The sequence below is a fragment of the Lolium rigidum genome, chromosome 6 (assembly GCF_022539505.1).
Source record: "Lolium rigidum isolate FL_2022 chromosome 6, APGP_CSIRO_Lrig_0.1, whole genome shotgun sequence".
NCBI lineage: Eukaryota > Viridiplantae > Streptophyta > Magnoliopsida > Poales > Poaceae > Lolium > Lolium rigidum.
In genome coordinates, this window is record NC_061513.1 from 59,587,201 (window position 1) to 59,606,507 (window position 19,307).

A 19,307-nucleotide genomic window follows, 5' to 3' on the forward strand; every position below is an offset into this window, starting at 1 on the left:
CTGCGGCACTGCGTTAATAGGTTAGTCCCAGAAAATGCTAAAAGGTGTGGAAAAGTGCACATAAAACATATAAGAATTGTAACTAAACAATCTTGGAGCATCAAAAATTATAGATACGTTTGGGACGTATCACGCGCGTCAATGGTAACATGCCGGCGGTAACGGTTTATCGCCGACGCATCTGCCTAGTCACCAGCGGTATTTTTCGGAATTAAAAAAAGGCTCGCTTTATCTAGATCTCGATCGAGATTTGGTCATCTCTCGAAACCGTGGGTACCGTGACCATGGGCGTCATGTAGGAGGGAGCTGGTGGTCGCCGGAGGAAGGGGCGCAAATGAGGAAGTGGTCGCCGTCACCGAAGAGGAGGTGGACACCGGAGGAAGGGGCACCAGAGAGGAGGTGGTCACCGGAGGAAGGAGCTTGAGGTCACCGGAGGGAGGTAGAGGAAGGGAGATGGAGCGATTGAGATGATGGGGTGCCAAAGCGAGAAGGAAAAAAAGGGGAGGGGAGAAGGTGGAGAAGTGAAAGAGGAGGAGGGAAAGAAGGTGGAGAAGGGGAAGACGAGAGAAGAGAAGGTGGAAAAGTGGAGAAGGCAAAAAGAAGGAGGGAGATGAGAAAGAGGAGGGAAAAATTCGAAAGAATAGAGGGAGAAAAGTCATGGTATGGTTTTCAGATTATCGTGAGGTTTGCAAAAAATTGCATCGAAATCTAAAACATCACAAAACTCTATTTTTCTTTTTGATGATGAGGAATCATAAAAAAAATGGTAAACTTGAAGTTGGATGCAACTTTTTCTGTAGATATATTTTTATATAAAAATGTTTTTCATCGGAGGTCATATGCAAAATGTAGAGCCATTTAACAGAAACATGGCGTCATTTTGTAAAATATATCGAAATTCATGTTTCTTATTTCTCCTAACAACTAGATGACCTAACAAATGGACACCTTGAAGGATTTTGAATTTTTATGATTCTATAATTTTCTTTTATTTTTTCAAAACTAAAAAGGGCATCCAAGGGGGGAGGAGGTGCAGATTTTTCCTGCACTTACCGTCTGGCGCACCCCTATAATGGTGCGACAAAGGTGACGTAGCTCGGACCAGGACGAGGCTTACCCAGAGCGCAAAATATTAGGTGTGGCGACGTTATTTGGGCATCGATGGCGGTAACTTGCGACCAATAGGCCTTTCCTAGTAGTGATATGAGCCCTTTTTGGAATTTCAAATCCGATTTCCAAAATAGATACATGGAGATTATTTATTCAAAAGTGGAAATTTATGTTGGTAATACGTGTTAGTTTGGCCCATACAAAAATCATAAAACTACGCCTCTAAGTAGCCATTTCAAAATTATTTTTTGTCTTTGCACTTTTCATCTTTTGTTCAGGTCACGAATGAAAACACAATTCTTTGAAAGTCTATACATATACATACATGGTATACACAAATTTGTATTGTAGACTTTTCTCATAATTTTTAAAAATAAAAAAGTTAATATTTTAAAATTTTAAAACCAGGTTCCATATATCATGGGCTCTCTTATAGGTGTTTGAATCAAAATGGAACGACATGGAGCCAATTTTTTGAGTTTTGAAAATTTATATTTTGAATTTTCTGAAAAGGAAACAGATTGTTCGTACAAATACATGAAGATGTTTACTGCAAAGGTGCAACTTCTTGTCAAAATTAAAAAAATTCTGCCTCCAAGTAGGCATTTGAAAATTCATTTTTTTCTCTTCACATTTATCTTTTTTGTTCAGGTCATGGATGAAAAAATAATTCTTTGAAACTCTACATGTTTACATACAAGGTATACATCTACATGTACTTGTATAGTTTTGCACAATTTTCTAATTAAAACAATAAGAATTTTTTTTTTGAAAACAAGGCTCCATCAGGCCTCGTCTCTTTTAGGTTTTTTATCAGAGTGCAGCAATACGGAGCCATGTTTTTTGAAACTTAAGAGATACATTTTGAAGTTTCAAAAACATAATATTTTTTATGTCCATGTGCATGAATATGATTTTTACGAAAGTGCAACTTTTTTTGTCAAATATCATAAAAGTATGCAGGTAAGTAAGGCGTTTCGAAATTCATTTTTGTGTTCACATTTGTCTTTTTGTTCGGATCATGGATGAAAGCATAATTCTTTGAGACTCTGTACATATACATGCATGTTATATTATATATCCATATGTGCTTGTATACTTTCTTTTAGTGTTTGAAGTACAAAAATATAACTTTTTGGACTTATTTTTTTGAAAAGCGGTCTGCATATACTTGTGCTCTCTTTTAGTTTTCAGATTTAGAATGCAGCAGCATGGACCCCGTTTTTCTTGAAATTTGAAGATTGCTACTCTGAAGTTAAAAAGCGATTTTTTGTACAAATATATGATGATGATTTCTACTACTCCCTCGGATCCATAATAAGTCTGAGGGTTTTAGTTTATAAAGTTGCGACACTTATTATGGATAGGAAGGAGTAGTATTTTGGAACACAAAAAAGTTATAGAAATGTGACTCCAATTATGCATTCGAACTAGTTTTCTTCACATTTACACCTTTTGTTCAGGTCACGTAATAAAAAGTAATTCTTTGAAACTCTATATGCTTACATACATGGTATCATCTATATGTAGTCACATGCTTTTGCATAATTTTTCTAATGGAAATATTACGAATTTGACTTAAAAAAAAACAGGCTCCATGTAGCATGAGCTCTCTTTTAGGGTTTTAAGTTAGAGTGCAGCGGCATGGAACCCGTTTTTCTCGCAATTTGAAGAATGCTACTATGAAGTTTCATAAATAACTTACTTTTTGTGCAGATATATGAAGATGATTTTTACTAGATTTCGGGCTACACAGAAATCATACAAATGTGTCTCGAAGTAGGCATTTGATAATTCATTTTTTATCTCCACATTTATATCTTTTGTTCAGGTCACAGACTAAAAAATAATTCTTTGAAACTTGATAAATGTTTACATACATCATATATATCTATATGTACTTGTATACTTTTGCATAATTTTTCTAATTAAAATATTAAGATTTTGAATTTTTAAAAAATCAGGCTACATTTAGCACGACCTCTCTTTTAGGTTTTTAAGTTAGAGTGCAGCGGTATGGAACCCTTTTTTCTTGATATTTTAAGAATAATATCTTGAAGTTTCAAAAAACCTGAATTTTTGTGCAGATACAAAAAGATGATTTCTAATAGTATATATTTTGGGCTACACAAAAAACATAAAAATGTGCCTCAACAGAAATTTGATAATTCATTCTTTTGTTTTCACATTTATCTTTTTGTTCAGATCATAGGTGAAAACATAATTCTTTGAAACTCTATATGTGCATGGTATACATCTGCGTGCACCTATATACCTTATTTCAGATTGAAGACATAAGGGGTGCAGCCTAACACATGATATTGCTAGTACAGGATGGACCAATCAAACCCCGTGAACCACAGCTGGCGATTGAGTTTTGATACATTTGATCGAGGTTGTTGGCTGGTCCTTGCTCCGAATTGGCCCATGAATTTATTGAAGATTATAAGACAATGCATATGACGCCAGGCAAAGAAACCAATGGCGTGATGTGGAATCTAAAGGTATAATTGCCGCATGCCCATGGAGCATGGAGAGGCTATCCACGCCTGCCGCGCGTCGTGGGAGGGCTGGGCGAGCGCTTTGTTCGGTCTCAGCCTGGTTGGTCCAGGTGTTGCTCGCTGATTGGGCTCAGAGGGGTGTGCGTGAGACAAAACCAGAGCCTAAGGAAAACCCTAGCCATTTGCTCACAGGAGCCTTCTCTGTCCCCGTCTCCACCCCTCCTCTCCTTGCGCGTGCGGCGGCCGCCGGCTCCATTCCCGCAGCCAGCCCCTCTGCCTCCACACGTCCCTCTCCGGAACCGCCGGCGTGAGCGTCGGGCGGCGCGGCCGACCTCCGGCAGGGGCCGACGGTACGGCCAAGGGGCGGCGCGACCGGTTCCCGTAGGGATGGCGGCGCGGGCGACCTCCACAGGCCATTGAGTGCCGGGGAGCAGGGCCGCCGGTGAGGCCACGCGCGGCCAGTGCGCCCGGCGACGGTGGTCGCGGCCGGGACCAGAGCAGCTCGACAAAACCATATGGCCCCGGCAGCATCCGACGACGATGGGATGGCCCCGCTCCCTCGCTCCCCAGGTGAGGTTGTCGCCGACGAGGGGGAATCGCATGAGCCGCCGCCTCGAGCCGCCATCAGCCCAGCTCGTGCCCTCTTCCCCGTTAGCCGGCCGTACGGACATCCGCATGTGTCGCTGCTGCTCCGCCTCTTCATCCTCTCGCATCTAAAGGTGGAGCACATGAACAAGACAGGGTAATTTGCCTCTCCTCATCCTGATCTCCCTCTTCTCCCTCTCTCCATTTAATCCCCATAGTTTCTTATCTTTGTTTTTTGCCTAGAAGGTGTTTGACAAAAATCTTGGAGAGAACATTATTTACTGATTCTCTTGATTTGATTCATGGCCAGCTAGGTATTGCAGCGCCCAGGGACAAAGCGTCGATGATGGCGACCTAGCGACTCTGCATTGTCCGAGGTATACAAGTTACGGTAGATGTCTCAACATCTTCCACTGCACTGGTTTCACAAATTTAATCCCAAGTGCAAGATGCCTGCGTGTGTCTCGAACCTTAGGCCCGCTAGATCTTGATTCGGTTTGTCCCTTTCTTAGATACCTGAATAGTGTATTGTGTTGTTTTGCACCAAAAATAGGAACCAATTGGTGTGCTACTTAATATATTTGAAAGTTTGGCTCGTGAAATATAATTTAGTAGTTAACTTTTCTATGCACAAATGAATCTCTCTACTCTGAAGATGGCTATGGAGATGGGGGGCATATGTTTGTTGTTGTGATGTGCAAGTCCAGCATTAATTTATGATTCTGGTGAGTACCATCTTTTTAATGTTTGGCATCTCTGAATTACATACAACTTGTTTCCTAATACTATACAAATTTAGAAAGCAACTGACATATGATGGCTTGTTGGGTATGTTGCCGTAGCTATGATACTCGACACGCCCCGAACGGAGGTAATCCACCATGGTGGCAAGGAGTTCGACCGGAGAGAACTTACTAGCCATGCATAACTCCTTTGGCTCATCCTCCGAATTTGTTACCGCCACATAATTTTGCTATGTGGATGCCACATCAACATCTCGCGTCCCGAGAGTGGTCATATGACCTAATTCAGTGCTACACATCCCGGTGAGTTCCCGGTCGTCTCCTCCCTTCTCTCATTTATTTTGTTCTTCAATAAGTTGCATTTCAATAGTTACTGATGCAGTGTGGATGTAGCTCTAATCATGCAGTTTCTTTTCTCTACTTGTGTTCTGGTTTGGGTTTGCAGGTGTGCACGCCGGTTATTATTCCCTACATTGTTATCCTGCTCCATGTCCACGTTACAAGGCTGGTCATTATTCCCTGCATTGCTATCCTGGTGATATTTTTTCTTCAGGAAGAAGTTTAGGTTGGTATCTTGCTGCATTATTCTGTCATGTACCGAATGCAGAATTTATTCAGAAACACCCAAAGGAAAACATTTTCTGTATTTTGAAATGGATCGGCTGAGTGGCATGATTGAGTAAGCATAAGAAACTTAGCATGGCTCTTGCCATATTGTCCGCTCCAGCTCTATAGATTTGTTTGATGTGCTTCATTTGATATTGGATGGTGGTTCTCTCGCCCATGTATCTATTGTACTGCTACCATTTTCTTGCTATTTACCAAGATGGTTGCGGTACTAGCTATCTACCTTTTTAATGCTATATTGTCTTATCAATTATTGATTTCTTCTGAAATTTACCCACAATCAACTCGTTATTTGGCTATATGATATCCTCGATGGAGTCCTTTTTGCATGATATTTGTCTGCGCAAGCTGCCATTGCAGAAAGCTCAGCTAGATGGAGCACGTAAAAACTAAGATCAGGATTCGGTAAATCTGGAAGAGTCTCAGTACATGTTCTTATGTGTATCCTATGGATATTCTCTCAAATTTCAATCAGGATCACCTCTAATGCTCTGTTTTCGGTTTTCTGTCACATTTAACCTTTGTAATTCCTGTGGCGAGTGAGGAAAAAGAAGTCCTATAGCTTGTGTCCGGCATTAAACAGAGGTAATACACTAATACCTCAAGTAGCAGTAATGCATGATGTTGTTCATGTTTTCAAGGTTGATGTGTCGTCATCTGCTCAATCCATTAGGCGGTACCGTATAGACATAAACTGAAGTATTTTGTTTCATGTGCATCTGTACTCGATGATGGCGTGGTGTTTGCAGATAATTATTGGTGTGTTCTTCCCTCTACATATGTGTGTAATTACTTATCGAGGTATTGGTTTATTGCTCTTATTAGATTGTGTTGTGTGTATGCCAATTTATTAGATGACATTTCGATAGCTGGTCTCTGAATAATCTTCATGTTATATAGTAGCAAACTCCAAAAAATAGGGTTGCCTCTCTGTGTTGATCATTGTGGTTTCACCAAGTATGCTTTTTTATCTCTGTGTATATTGGTATTTTTCCTAGGTGTTTGAGTTGCAGTAAAATGGTTTTCCTAGGTGTTTGAGTTGCAGTAAAATGGTTTTCCTAGGTGTTTGAGTTGCAGTAAAATGCTGTCGAGATTTGTGAGCTAACTATGGGAGCTCGGCTTTCCAGTGTATCTCGCCGCATCCCCATCAAAGTTTCAGTATGTTTGACTCTAGGTGTGTGTAGAAGATAATTAATTTATTAGGTGTGTGTACATTGCATGATGATGTCTAATGGTATTATTCCTATCACGTGGAAAAGTAAAATTATACCCTGGAATTTTGATGAAATAGAATTTTTTAGCATTGAAGGTATCACCTGGTGTTTATACATGTCTTGAAAATTTCATCGAATGGCCGATTATAAATAATTAAGTAGAAAATATTCTGAAGAATTTATAAGACAACTTGATGTGTGTGTAATAAAATCCATATCTTATTTTGAGAAATACTTAAATAGATATGTGTTGGGTTCTCATTTAAACTGTTATTTTTATGGAAATGATAGTACGCCTCCATCTTTTGTCCTAATTATCAAAAACAAATAGACTACTTGGTCACGGATGAGTTCTGAGTTTTTGTAAGAATAATTTTGCTTTTCATGCTTAATAGCTTCTTAGGCTTGAGTCCACCAGATTGATTTATTCTTGGTATTTCACATTGTTTGCAGTTCGTTTCTCTAACTCACTATGCACATATAAATTAAGTGATAAGACGTGGCCATTTGGTTCATTTGGCTGTTATAGTGTACTCGCTTGATATTTATTTTTAAGTTATGCCTTTCCTCTATAGTCATTATAAAAGATTTGTATATTTTAGTTTCTGCATTGATACTACATAAGTATATACTGACGAGCAATACATGCATGTTCACATTGGTGCTATATAAGCATACCGACGAGCAATACATGCCTCCAAAAGACGCATCAGGACACAATTGTATATTTTAGTTAGTATTACTTTTGTCTTGCTCTGAATCGCATGGTCTTCAGCCAAGTTATCAGGTTTTCACAAGCATAGGTAGTAATATTTACAATTAAATGCAGGTAATAATTATCATTTGGCACCAGTTGTTGGTCTCACTGCTGGTACCGCTTAGGCTATTGGCTTCACGAAATTCATCTGGTAATTTGTGTTAATATTTTTTGAACCATCTAGGAAATTCAGGACACACAAGTTACCGAGTTAACACTGTTACAACATATAGTTTGTGAAGAAGGCTACCATATTTCTGGCATGGATATGGTCCCACATTGTACCAGCAGTCTAAAGTTTCATCTCTCTTTTGTTTTCTCGGTTACATAATATTTCCTCCACACTATATATATTGGTTTGAACATGGTAATTGTTCCCATATGGCTTAATCATTTATATTGCTTACCACTTAGCTGGAGAGGTTGAGCTTTTTTGCTACTATTCATGTTTCTCTCATCCTTAGAAGAGTTGGTATTGCATATTTTCATACTTTCAGAATTTGGCTTCTAACTGAAGTCGAAATTATATGTGAGTGTTCCATCGAAAGGATCAGGTATGTTGCTCACTACCTTAGTAATGAAGTAGTACCATCTTAAAACCGAAAATACAAGTATTTGTATGTGCGTTAAATGGGAATTTCCTTGCAAGAGATGCTTACAAAGGAATCTGGGGGTGATTGGTATACTAACACAAGAAGCATAGAACATTGGCTTGAAAATGTGGTATGTTTTCTCTTATTTTGTTATCCGGTTGGCACAAGTTGAATGCCATCATCGGGGATTTACTTTTTAATAATATATTTTGTGCATGCATTTTTCTTGGTTTGGGCGATGGAGGTGCACACAGAAGATGCTAAGATCAAGAATGATGATCTACTACTGAGTGCTCATAAAAGACCAAAATAATTTCATGACGTCCTGAGTAAATGAATGGGAAGGTGTAACACTTGAATTTGTCATGGCTTACCACTTCCAGGTGGAACTTTTCTCATGTCTCCTCGTGCCCGGTGGTTTTTTTCTTCTCTAGCGGTACCTACCGGTGGGGCTGCTCTTCTTCCTCTTTTGATTGTGTTTTTTCTGCAGCCACCGCCCCACCAGTGCTCCGGTAATTCGCCCAACAGAGCATCTGCCTACAACACTGCCTACAACACAAGTCAGTAAGTTAGCTGGCATTCCATGAGTGTATGTGTTGCTGATGTCTGTTGATCGTCCGCGAGGTCAGCCCCCTTGGCCTCCTCTGACCCATGTTGGCGTCGTGGACTTCAAGATGTTACTGCCAGTTGTGACAAGCTTTGTTGAACTGCAGGTATAGAGAGCTACAAGAAGATAGTGAGGGCTGAACTTCTCCTTTGATATTATCATGTTGCATTACTTCTAACAGACAATTTGTATTTCTTTTAGGTTGTTCTAAACATGTATTTTAGCATAGAATCTGATTTAGTGGGAATTGATGGTAGGTATGTTCTGTTTCTTAACAGAAGCTTACAATACAAGTTCAGATTCTGATCATTGGAGTATTTTCTTGAAGTTATTAAGAAAAGGTTGCAATTCAATAAACGGAATGGATCATGTGTTGTTCCTACTGATCCCGTAAAAGTGTACCATATATTATGGAGAACTGTATTTTAATTGCAACTAAACAGTACTATATTTGCAGGTGCTTATTTCGCTTGAACCAAACAATTATGTACATACCTTAGGCTTAGAACAATATTAATATTAGCCTAATGAGTACCTATTTCGACTCTCTATGTTACAATATTTGTTTCACAATTTGTAATTTATTGTGGTTCGCAACAATTTGTGAAACCTGAAAAAATAGCATTTCCTCACATATACGTGAGCCTTACGGGATCGTGCGCCAAGGCGCACCACAAATATAGTAAATGTAAGGAACACCCAATCTCGAGCGTACTTCCAAGTTTTCAACCATGTCGTCCAATATTTACTTATTACCTATGACTACGTTTTGAAAAGCCCGCGAACAACGATGAAACCATAATGGAAATGTGTCCAACCTTCCAACATGACCCAATGGCTTAATACAGGCTGATCTTTACATACCTTTAGATTTTTAATTTTTAATTTCTTATTACATAATTAAAAATTTGTGTAGACCTTTAGTCGGAGGACTAGGACTAGAGCCCTCTAGTGCCTACGTAACCCTTTATTGTGAACCAAAGATGCATTAAGTATACTAAAAAATTCATATGAAGTGCAAGGCTTCTCTAATTCAAAATAATTTCGCATGATTATTGGCGGATTTGAATCCTTAGTAAATTTCTTTTATAGTTCGTTTGATTCACAAGACTGAAATCCCTAGGGCTTCTTAAAATCGATTCAAAGAAGTTCAACATGACTTTTGGTGAATTTGGCTCTTTCGAATCATTGGGTTTCTAAAACAGGAGAATAGGAAAGGAACCATATTGGAATGTCATTTGCTATTGAATCCTATAGGATTTGATAAATATAAGGTTCAATAATACATGGTATTTGATGAAAAAAATATATACACCCTCCAACCCAAGCTAATTACGCAGCTCACAAGTACATTTATATAGTGTATGGTTGCGCCAATTAATTTGGGCCGAATGGAGTGTCATGTTTCTAGAGACTTATGAATCAAAGAGTTCCCTAGAATCATCCTTTGGATATCTTTTTTTTAGATGATCCTTTGGATATCTTTACACTTTGTTTCACGTATCATGCAAATTTAACGAATCCTAGAATCGGAGAATCGTTGGAATTTTTTTTATAGGTTTCAATCCTACAAATCAAGAAACCTACATAAAAAGGGATTTTAATCCTCCAAATTTTCATATTTTTTTTGGAATAAACTATGCCATCAAATTGTGCTGTGATTCTCTCGATTCTCATATATAGTGTAAAAATAGACTATAATGCCAGTTAGTAGTAGAAATTCAGCAAACTAGGGACGCAGAAATCCGAAAACTCGAAGGTTCGCCCGAGCTGGGTTGCTCCGTTTATCTAGCATCAGTCCATTCGTTTCTCTCACCCTCCTTGTATCTCTTTTTTTTGCATGGTAATACAATTCTCATTGATAAATCAAAGACGAGATGCAAAGTACGTATACACCGATCTTACAGATCTAGAAAGATAGGATAAACCTATGTGACAAACCAACGCCTATCCATCTTCTTTGGCACCACCGTAGCAGCCATCAAGGAAAAAATGGACAGATCACCTCTTCACCTGAGCTCGACGCGGCTCCATCGCTGATCATCAGCTTTTCGGACCTCCAATGTAGTTTGCCATAGGACAAACCATTGCCATTGAAAGAATCAGACCAGGGTAGCATGTCCCTGGACACACCATCGAACTTCAGCACTGGCACCCACGCACGACGATGTCGGAGTAGGGAACCAGAACCATCAGCCTTCAACCACGAACCCACCACAAGGTGCACCATCTTCCAGCTGTCACTAGTGCAGACCATCGTCTGCACGTACTCCTGGACGAATCCTCTCTGCTCCATCTTGGCGCTAGAGACAACACCGCAACAACCGGGACAGAGCAGGAGGGAAAAACCATCTGATGGAGTCGCGCCGCCGCCTCGTCGACACCATCCATGAACCCTAAAGCCACCGATCTGAAAGATCGGCAAGCACACAGTGCCACCAACTCCGAGACGCCGCCATGAAGGACAACGCCGGTGTGGGAGAAGAGTTGAGCCAGATTTATTTGCCCGGGCGCCGCTCCCATCACCCCAACGGCGCGCCATGCCAGAGAACTCCTAGCCCTAAGTACCATGCAAAAAACGGGGTCCCCCTCCCTCCTACCGCCAGAGCGGCAAGCGAAAGGAGAGGGGCCCAACATAGACGCCGGAGATTGGAGCAGGAAAAAAATTTCCGCCGCCGCCGCCTGGGAGACGCGGAAGACCTAAGTTTCTTGCCCTCGCGATGTACCCTCCTTGTATCTCAGGAAGTGTATTGTTTAGTGTAATCTGATGCCTAAATACAGACCGGGCCCCAGCCAACTACCTAGGTCGTTTGATTCTCGGTCGAAGCAGGCCCGTTTGGCCATTTCTGGTAACAAAGCTGGTACTGTGCCAACCACCTGCTCAATTTATGCTAGGAATAGGCGAGATCAAAACAAACGGGGACATCGTAATCCACTTGCTAAAAACAGGCATTTTCTCAAATACTTGAACTATATCTTTTGAACCATGAATATTTCTTTGTATACATGAAAATATATTTTTGAATCCATGAATGTATTATTTGTACCCATGAATATATGTTGAGATTTCGTGAACATTTTTTTCAAACAGCATTATCAGTGTTCAAAGTATGATTTTTTTTCCGAATCCATGAACTTACTTTTTTGAACCTTGTGAACATTTTTTGAATACGCTAACCTAATTTCGGAATCATGAACATTTTTTTAAGCTCGTGAACATTTTTTTCGAATCTGCTAACATAATTTTGAAGTTCATATTTTTCCAGAACCTTGTGAACGCTTTTTTGAATCCGTGAACCTATTTTTCGGAATCATAAATTTCCGGTGATGCACACACCTAACTACTCATTTTATGTTGCGTATAATTTTTCGTGCAAATTAAATTGTGCAATTTTTTGACTAAGAATATAGATAATAATACAAAAATATACCATGTCAAATGCATATAATATAAAAATATATTTCATAACAATTCTAAAAGTATTATTCTTTTATTATATATCTTTATATTTTATCAATATAGATGATTGAACTTTACAAAATTTAACTTGAACCAAAGCTTATAATTTGGGCAGGAGGGAGTAATCTAACTATTTTCTAATAGAAGGTTAAGACCCGGTATCTACATCAAAAAGCTGCATACTGCCTTAATTACTAAACGCAATCTATCTAGCGGCCATTGATAATGATAAGGTCCAATGATGTCCCATTGACGGAATTCAACTACTCTGTAGAGGATGACCTGCTGTGAAGTTTAATTCAAGTACTACATGGAACCAGAACCATTTAGGGCTCCTTTTGAGTCATAGGATAGAAATAGTATAGGGATAGGAAAAATATAAGATTATGGAAGCCATGTCTAGTTAGATTTTATGGGAAGAAGAGTTTTCTTTGATTGTACCAAAGGAATTTTCTATTAGGTATGACTTAATGTTTTTTTTCATAGGATTTACACTATAAGATTCCTATAAAGTTAGTTCTTATGAGATATGTTCCAATAAATCATAGGAAAAATTCTCACGGGATCAAAATCCTACACTATTTCTATACAAATCCTATGAATCAAAGGAGCCCTTAATTATGTATGGTAGGCTTCCACAATGTACACCGGTATTCCAGTTTCCATACACCGTATCGAAATAGAAAAATGACAGCATTAATTGCACATGGACTAACCTCGGCCACACACACATACCGGATGCATCCAAGTCCGGGTGTAAGAGCACCTCCAGCCGCTGGGACTCCGCATGCCGAAATCCAGCGCTATTTAGCGTCGGATGGATGTAATTTTTGGCCTGGAGAGGCCCATTTTCCCAGCGGCAAGCCCAGGGTCACCTACTGACGCTCAACCATCCCGTAAAAAGCGACGGTGCAGTCGCCGGGAAGGGGAACCGTCCGGTGGTAACCGGGTCCATCGCCATATTGAACTGCCGTAAATGGACCGTGAAGTGGCCTCGAGGCGTGAACCGCCAGAGCAGTAACTCCGCCGAAGAGCAACCGCCGCTCTCTTCGTCGACAGACCACTACATAAACGATCTACCGGCCGGCGCCATTCATCTCTTCACCATCCTCTATCGTCGGTCACTTCAGCATGAGCAGTCTCTCTTTGCCATCGGACATAGACAGCATGGGGAAATCGCCTGGATGGCGCCATTGGTGGGACCGAGCTGCAACGTCTAGCAGCGATGATTCCCCGCCGCCGGAAAACGACGATTCCCTGCTGCCGAACAGCGACGATTCCTGCCGCCGGATAGCGAGAACGAGGAAGAGGCTGAGGAGCAGGACGAGGAAGAGGCTGGGGAGGAGGAGGAGGAAGAGGCTGAGGAGGAGGAGGAGGAGGAAGCGGCGGCCCGGGCGAAGGCGGACGCGAAGGCGAAGGCGCAGCCGGCGTGCACCTTCGACGATGAGGAGGACAGGAGTTCCTCCGACGCGTCGACCGATACCGCCTCTTCGGAGGAGGTGACGAGCCGGAAGCGCCAGCGTGAGGATGATGACGCGGGGCCATCATGGAAGAAGTAGTTTTTTTCAAAGTTTTTATATGTCTTCTTTATGTTTTTCCGAAGTATTTATACGTAATTTGTGCTTGTCTACAAATTTCTTCTCTCTATTAAATTAAAAACTTCCCCCAAATCACACGCGCGTCGTATCTCGGGAAGACGATGCGAGGAGGACGAAGATCGGCCTCTGTCGTCGACAAGTCGGGGCCACCAGACAATTCCCGCGCTTTCGTTTCGTCCGGAGTCCCCGAACGCTCCCCAGAGGGCGGAGGATGACTTGGGCTCTCCGGATGGATGAAGCTCAAATCCGAGCGAAAACGAGGAACCGGAAACGTGACTGAACCGTTTTCATCAATCCGAATGAAAAAAAAGGCATCTTGAGGATCTTGTTGGGGAGACCCCGGGAGATGCTCTAATTCGTCTGAACTCGAAGGTCCGCCCGAGCTGGGTTGCTCCGTTTATCTAGTCCACATCAGTCCATTTGTTTCTCTCACCCTCCTCAGAGCAGCTCTAGCACGCGAACTGTAAATGGAGTTCAGTTCACCGAATCTTGTATTTTCAGTTCAAGAAACTCATGAGCAGAGCAGCCATCGAATCCTAAACTGAACTTTTACTTTTATTGCACTTCCGGGAAAATCTAGAGAAAATTCAGTAAGATCACACACATAGTTCAAGATCATAGTTCAACGTCGCTAGGACCAGAGCGATCATAGTCGCATACAGAGCAAAAGAAACTAGCGCGCATCTACCTGCGGCGGCTAGCTAACTACGGTGGCTATCTTTAGGGTGGAAACTTAAGATCTTTAATCGGACGACGACGGTGCTGGTGCACTGTTTTCTTCTTGAATGCGTCGCTTTTGGAGAGTCTGGATTTTAGATCCTGTCTTGGTGGTGGATGTATTGTTGTTGCTATGGCTAGGATACTGTAACGGTACTTTTATTTTTTAGTTTTTGTTTTTCTCCTTTTTAGTTGTGTGTATCCATACTGTCATTAGGGTATTGCATTGGCTCAGAGGCGGGGTGTAATTGATATCTTTTGATACTAATATATATTCCATTTATCGAAAAACTACGACAGCGACATCGATGATTCATTCAATGATGATGACGTCCGCCGCGCGCTCCTCCGCCTTCTAGCGCTGCTGCACCGCCTCCTCCTCCGCCTTCTGGCGCTCGATGAGGCGGAGGGCCTCCTCCAACTCGACGTCTCGACGGCAACCTCGCGAAGGCGGGTCCGCTCGGAGCATCGCTTGATCCGCGCGCGCCTCGGCCTCGTCAGAGGCGACGAAGTCACCGTCGTCGTCTTCTTCGGATTCCTCGGAGCTGAGCGCCGAGGAGACGGAGGGCGGTGGAGAGGGATTACGGCGGCTGTTGCTGCTCCCCGCACATGAGGAGGGGGTGCCGCCGTATGCGTACGGCGTGAGGGAGGGAGGCACCGACGCTCCCCAGTTGGTCCAGCGCCGCGCCGCTCGCTTCTTGCTGCCCACCGAGCGACTTGCTGGGAGCTCAGCGCTGGTCATGAGGCGCTGGTGCGGGCACCGAAGCGCGGCAGGGAGAGCGGTGGGATGGGATCCATGTCACCGCGGCGGAGCGATTCTCGTCGATGGTGGTGTGGATTAGGTGCTGGCGGTATAGTATTTGGGTGCTGGAGGTTCGTCAACGGCGGCAGATTTGGCGAGGGAGTGCAACGGAGTAGATAGGGTTTCTGCTTGGGTCTAGCGAGCCGAGCGGCATATGTACCGTCCGAAGCGGGCTTTTTTCAGGCCACTGAACTACGTTTACGGTCCGGCACCACTTTACGGGTGTCGCACGAAGCGTAAAACCAAGCGTGGCCCCGTATGTCACCGGAGTTGCTAGAGCGTAAAACCGAGCGTGACACCACTTTTAATTGTGAGCCTATTTACGGTAGCGGCTAGAGCTGCTCTGAGCATTTAAGCGCAGCGAGCTCGTTTCTTTCTCGCCATCTCTAGCATCTAGGACGGGGAGACATGTGAGCCCCTCCACATGCATGTGGTCTTCAGCTCGGGAAAAGACCTTTTCTTCCTTTTCTAATTTCTACTTTTTAGGTCGCCTAGGAAACTAGTTTAGCTGCCATCATCCACTCCCCCCTCGATGTAGGCTTTACAATGATAAGACGCCCTTGCTAAATACATAAGTAACAGGACCAGTTAACCACGATACAGTTTATTATGGACCAATCTCTCGTGTCACATGGATTAGTCTGTCTTCTCATGACTCTCCATGCGCTTATCTACATATCTTTCTCTGTTGTTCCATCTCTGGTATAGTCTTTTCCTATCACGTCATCCTGCATCTCTTCATGCATCGCTTCGTTGTCGCCTGGCCATTGTTAACCTATCTTATCTACCAAGAAGGAACCTTCCTTTTCTTTTCTTTGTCAACCATGAACCATATTCATTCCTAGGCGATTAGTTTTGTTCGCTTGTGTTTTGCTTTACCCCCATTGTTTTCCTTTGGATATTGCTTGTGTTAGGGGATTGGGGCACCGCTGCAACACAAAGTAGAAGCAGGAAGTCTAAATTGAGATTTACTTTCATAATTTAGCTCCCAAAATATATGTCTTTCCCTCTCTCGCACTCATGTCCCCGGGCTCTAGATTGTGAATGAGGTAACAAAAACAAGTACCACCCCACTTGATGCTCGCCTCCTCGCCAGACAATACGCCGATGCTCATAATTAAAAATACCAATTGATTTACACTTTATTAGTTGTCTCCCAACTCACAAGTACCAAGTTCTGTCTTTGGAAGCAAGCATCGCGAACAGATTAATGGCATTCTCTTTAGCTGGTTGATGCATGCTCAAGGCAGGGGGACAGGATTATTTGCGGATGGAGAAAGGAACAATATAAAGTTATGCGATGCATATTACATATATACGAGGAGTTGGAGAGACTACCTGAGAAAGGAGGCGATTCATGCATGTGTAATCATCAGTTACTAATTTACTACCGGTGGTAGCATTGCCGAAGTAAGAGAACCCCTAAACAACACTTGCCAATGTCAGAAAACACATGCAAACTACACTATTTGCAGCTAGTCAGTCTACTGAGTATTGATACTGACAGTTTGACGCTCACCTTTTGGAGAGTTAGTTACTTCTGATGTTTCCTAAGATGATCCTAATGGCACCTAACACAGAGTAGATTTTTCTAGGGCAGCCTCGAACAGTCTCCACAGACATTCTTCCTGGCATTTTTCTGAACTGGATTCTCAAGCTCAATTTCTCAAAACCAGATCAACCACTGGGTGATCTAAATCATAAAATTCCTGACAGCGGCCATCAGATGCATCTGAGGGTGCTACATTGGAAACGGATAAATCTCTGTACGGTGGCACTCACCTGACAGCAGCCATGATGCTCATCGCAGGCTAATTGGTCCCTGATCTGAGCAAAGGCAACGCGAAAACTTCGCTTCTTTCCACGACGTGCTTTTCCCCTGCGTCGCCCACTCCTTTTCGCTCTCCTTTTGGCTCGGCCCTGGCTATATGCTAGCACTTTGAATAATTTTCCCTGCTCTAGCACGAGATAACACTGGTCTTTATTAGGAGGATCATGTGGGCTAGCTGCGGTGCATGGGAGTGGGGTGCCACTGGCCATGATCCTGGGATTATTTTCTCTACTGCTACCAATCTCGCAGCCTTCCCTCAAACTGTTGGAGCCTCCATCATCTACCCCCACGCTCATTTCTATATGAGAGCTGTGGCAGCCTTTCCCTCTTTTTGTTGCTCTAAACATTTCCTTGGGTTTTCTCCTCTCGCGAGTCGCGCCACATTGCCACCACCACCACCGGATCTGCTTAGGAGATCTCACTTTTGATTCAGTGGCAGGCCTCCCTTTAAGTAGAGGCTGCAGGCTGGGTAGCTCTCATTCTTGAAGGTTCCCCGTTCCTGGAACTCTGCAAACAACACCGAGCCTCCATAGCCCTCTCAGCAAAGACAGAGCAAGGCACCGAAGGTATATAGATAGCTCTCTTTTGTCTGCAACTGCAATGTACATGGTTCTGAATGAGTTGCTTGCATAGTGTTTCTTCAGTCCTCCTGTTATTTGTCCTCCTTTTGGCACCAGCTTTCTTGGTTGAGCACAAGGAATAGAACTATAGAAGTGGCACCAGTTCCTCTTGCGTTGTTTTCCAGCTTTCTTGCTTGAACTGCAGTGGATTCTCTAGTAAATGTGCTAACGAGGGCTATGTCTTTGCAGGGGTTGGGAAAGGGGGCAAAAAAGCAGGCAGATATGAGCGAATCCTGGCAGAGGTCGAGGCCATGGCCAAGGGACGCCGCGATGACGCCGTCCGAGCCGGATGCAGCCGCGGACGCGAGGGCCGGCGAGGCGTCGACGCTGAGGGACTTCGGCACGTCGATGGACGCCATCTCGTTCGGGTTCGCGGCCACGGCCATCCTCATCTCCATCTTCCTCCTCATGGCCATCTTCGAGCACCTCATCAAACCCCAGGCCTTCCCGGCGCCGGGCAGCTCACCCGGTCGCCGCCGCCGTAACCACCGCTCGCCCGGAAAACTCCAGAGCCCGCCGATGGTAAGATCCTCATCTGGCTAGTACCTGACAACTAACAGCTCCTGAATTTGACACGGAATGCGTGCGTTGTACGTGTTGCTTCTTCCTTGATGAGATACTGAGCGGTTGGCTTTGGCATGTTTCAGGTAGAGACGGTGATGCAGACAGTGGACCTGTCGGTGCTCATGCCGGGGCAGCGGTACCCGACGTACCTGGCGCAGCCCGCGCCGCTGCCGCTGCCGCCGTCGTGCCCAAGGGAGGGGGTGCATTGGCCGACGCACGACCACCACGGCTCCTACATGCCACCCTGAAAAGTCGACACTCCATCCGAGGAGCACATCTTGTAGAACATGTTGTACAGTGGAGAGATTGTAAAATGCCGCGTGTAATTCTGGCCCAACTGCTCGACCCGGTGTTCCTTGAGGCCTGCGTGTGGCGTTGCCTTAGCAAAGTCGTACCGTTTAGTTGGGCCTTGAATTACGGCCTAAATACCCATCCATTCATTGCAAAAATTCGCTTTGGAGCACGGGACATAGGTAGCCCAGAATTTTTGAAAATTCGAAAACTTGTTTCAAAGCTTCAAAAAGATACCTGCATGTAGTCAACGTACAATAAACTCGTGCACATTTTAAATGCGAAATAACTTGTATTCTAGGCTGAGAAAAAATATCAAATCTGATAAATTTTAGAAGTTTCAAATTTTGCACTCTTCACCACACTCAGATCTGCACTTTGGTATTTTTTATGTGCCTAAAATATAAGGTATTTTACATTGAAAAATTATGCATTGGTACAATATAGTATTGTCTCTATACAGTTTTTTTTCTTCAAATTCTATAAAACGTTCCTTGTTCGCATAGGCGGACCCAGAAATTTTTCAAAGCCTGGGCAGGCTAAAGTGTGACAAAAAAAATTCTCATACACATCAACTAACATAGACATTCGACACGGAAAATAAACCCTCAACAAGAGGTTTCATGGATAAGGATGGACATCGTACATAAAAATGCATAATAGCACATGAAAATATTCATTACTAAA

General features: G+C 43.0%; 1 protein-coding gene across 1 annotated transcript; it reads left to right on the forward strand.

Annotated features, from left to right (window-relative positions):
* The first annotated feature begins 17,987 nt into the window (after positions 1-17,987).
* On the forward strand, positions 17,988-18,577 carry LOC124659712. The gene is made up of 2 exons (XM_047197534.1): positions 17,988-18,287; positions 18,413-18,577. Exons 1-2 carry the CDS (start codon positions 17,988-17,990, stop codon positions 18,575-18,577), a joined length of 465 nt encoding a protein of 154 aa, XP_047053490.1.
* The last annotated feature ends 730 nt before the right edge of the window (positions 18,578-19,307 follow it).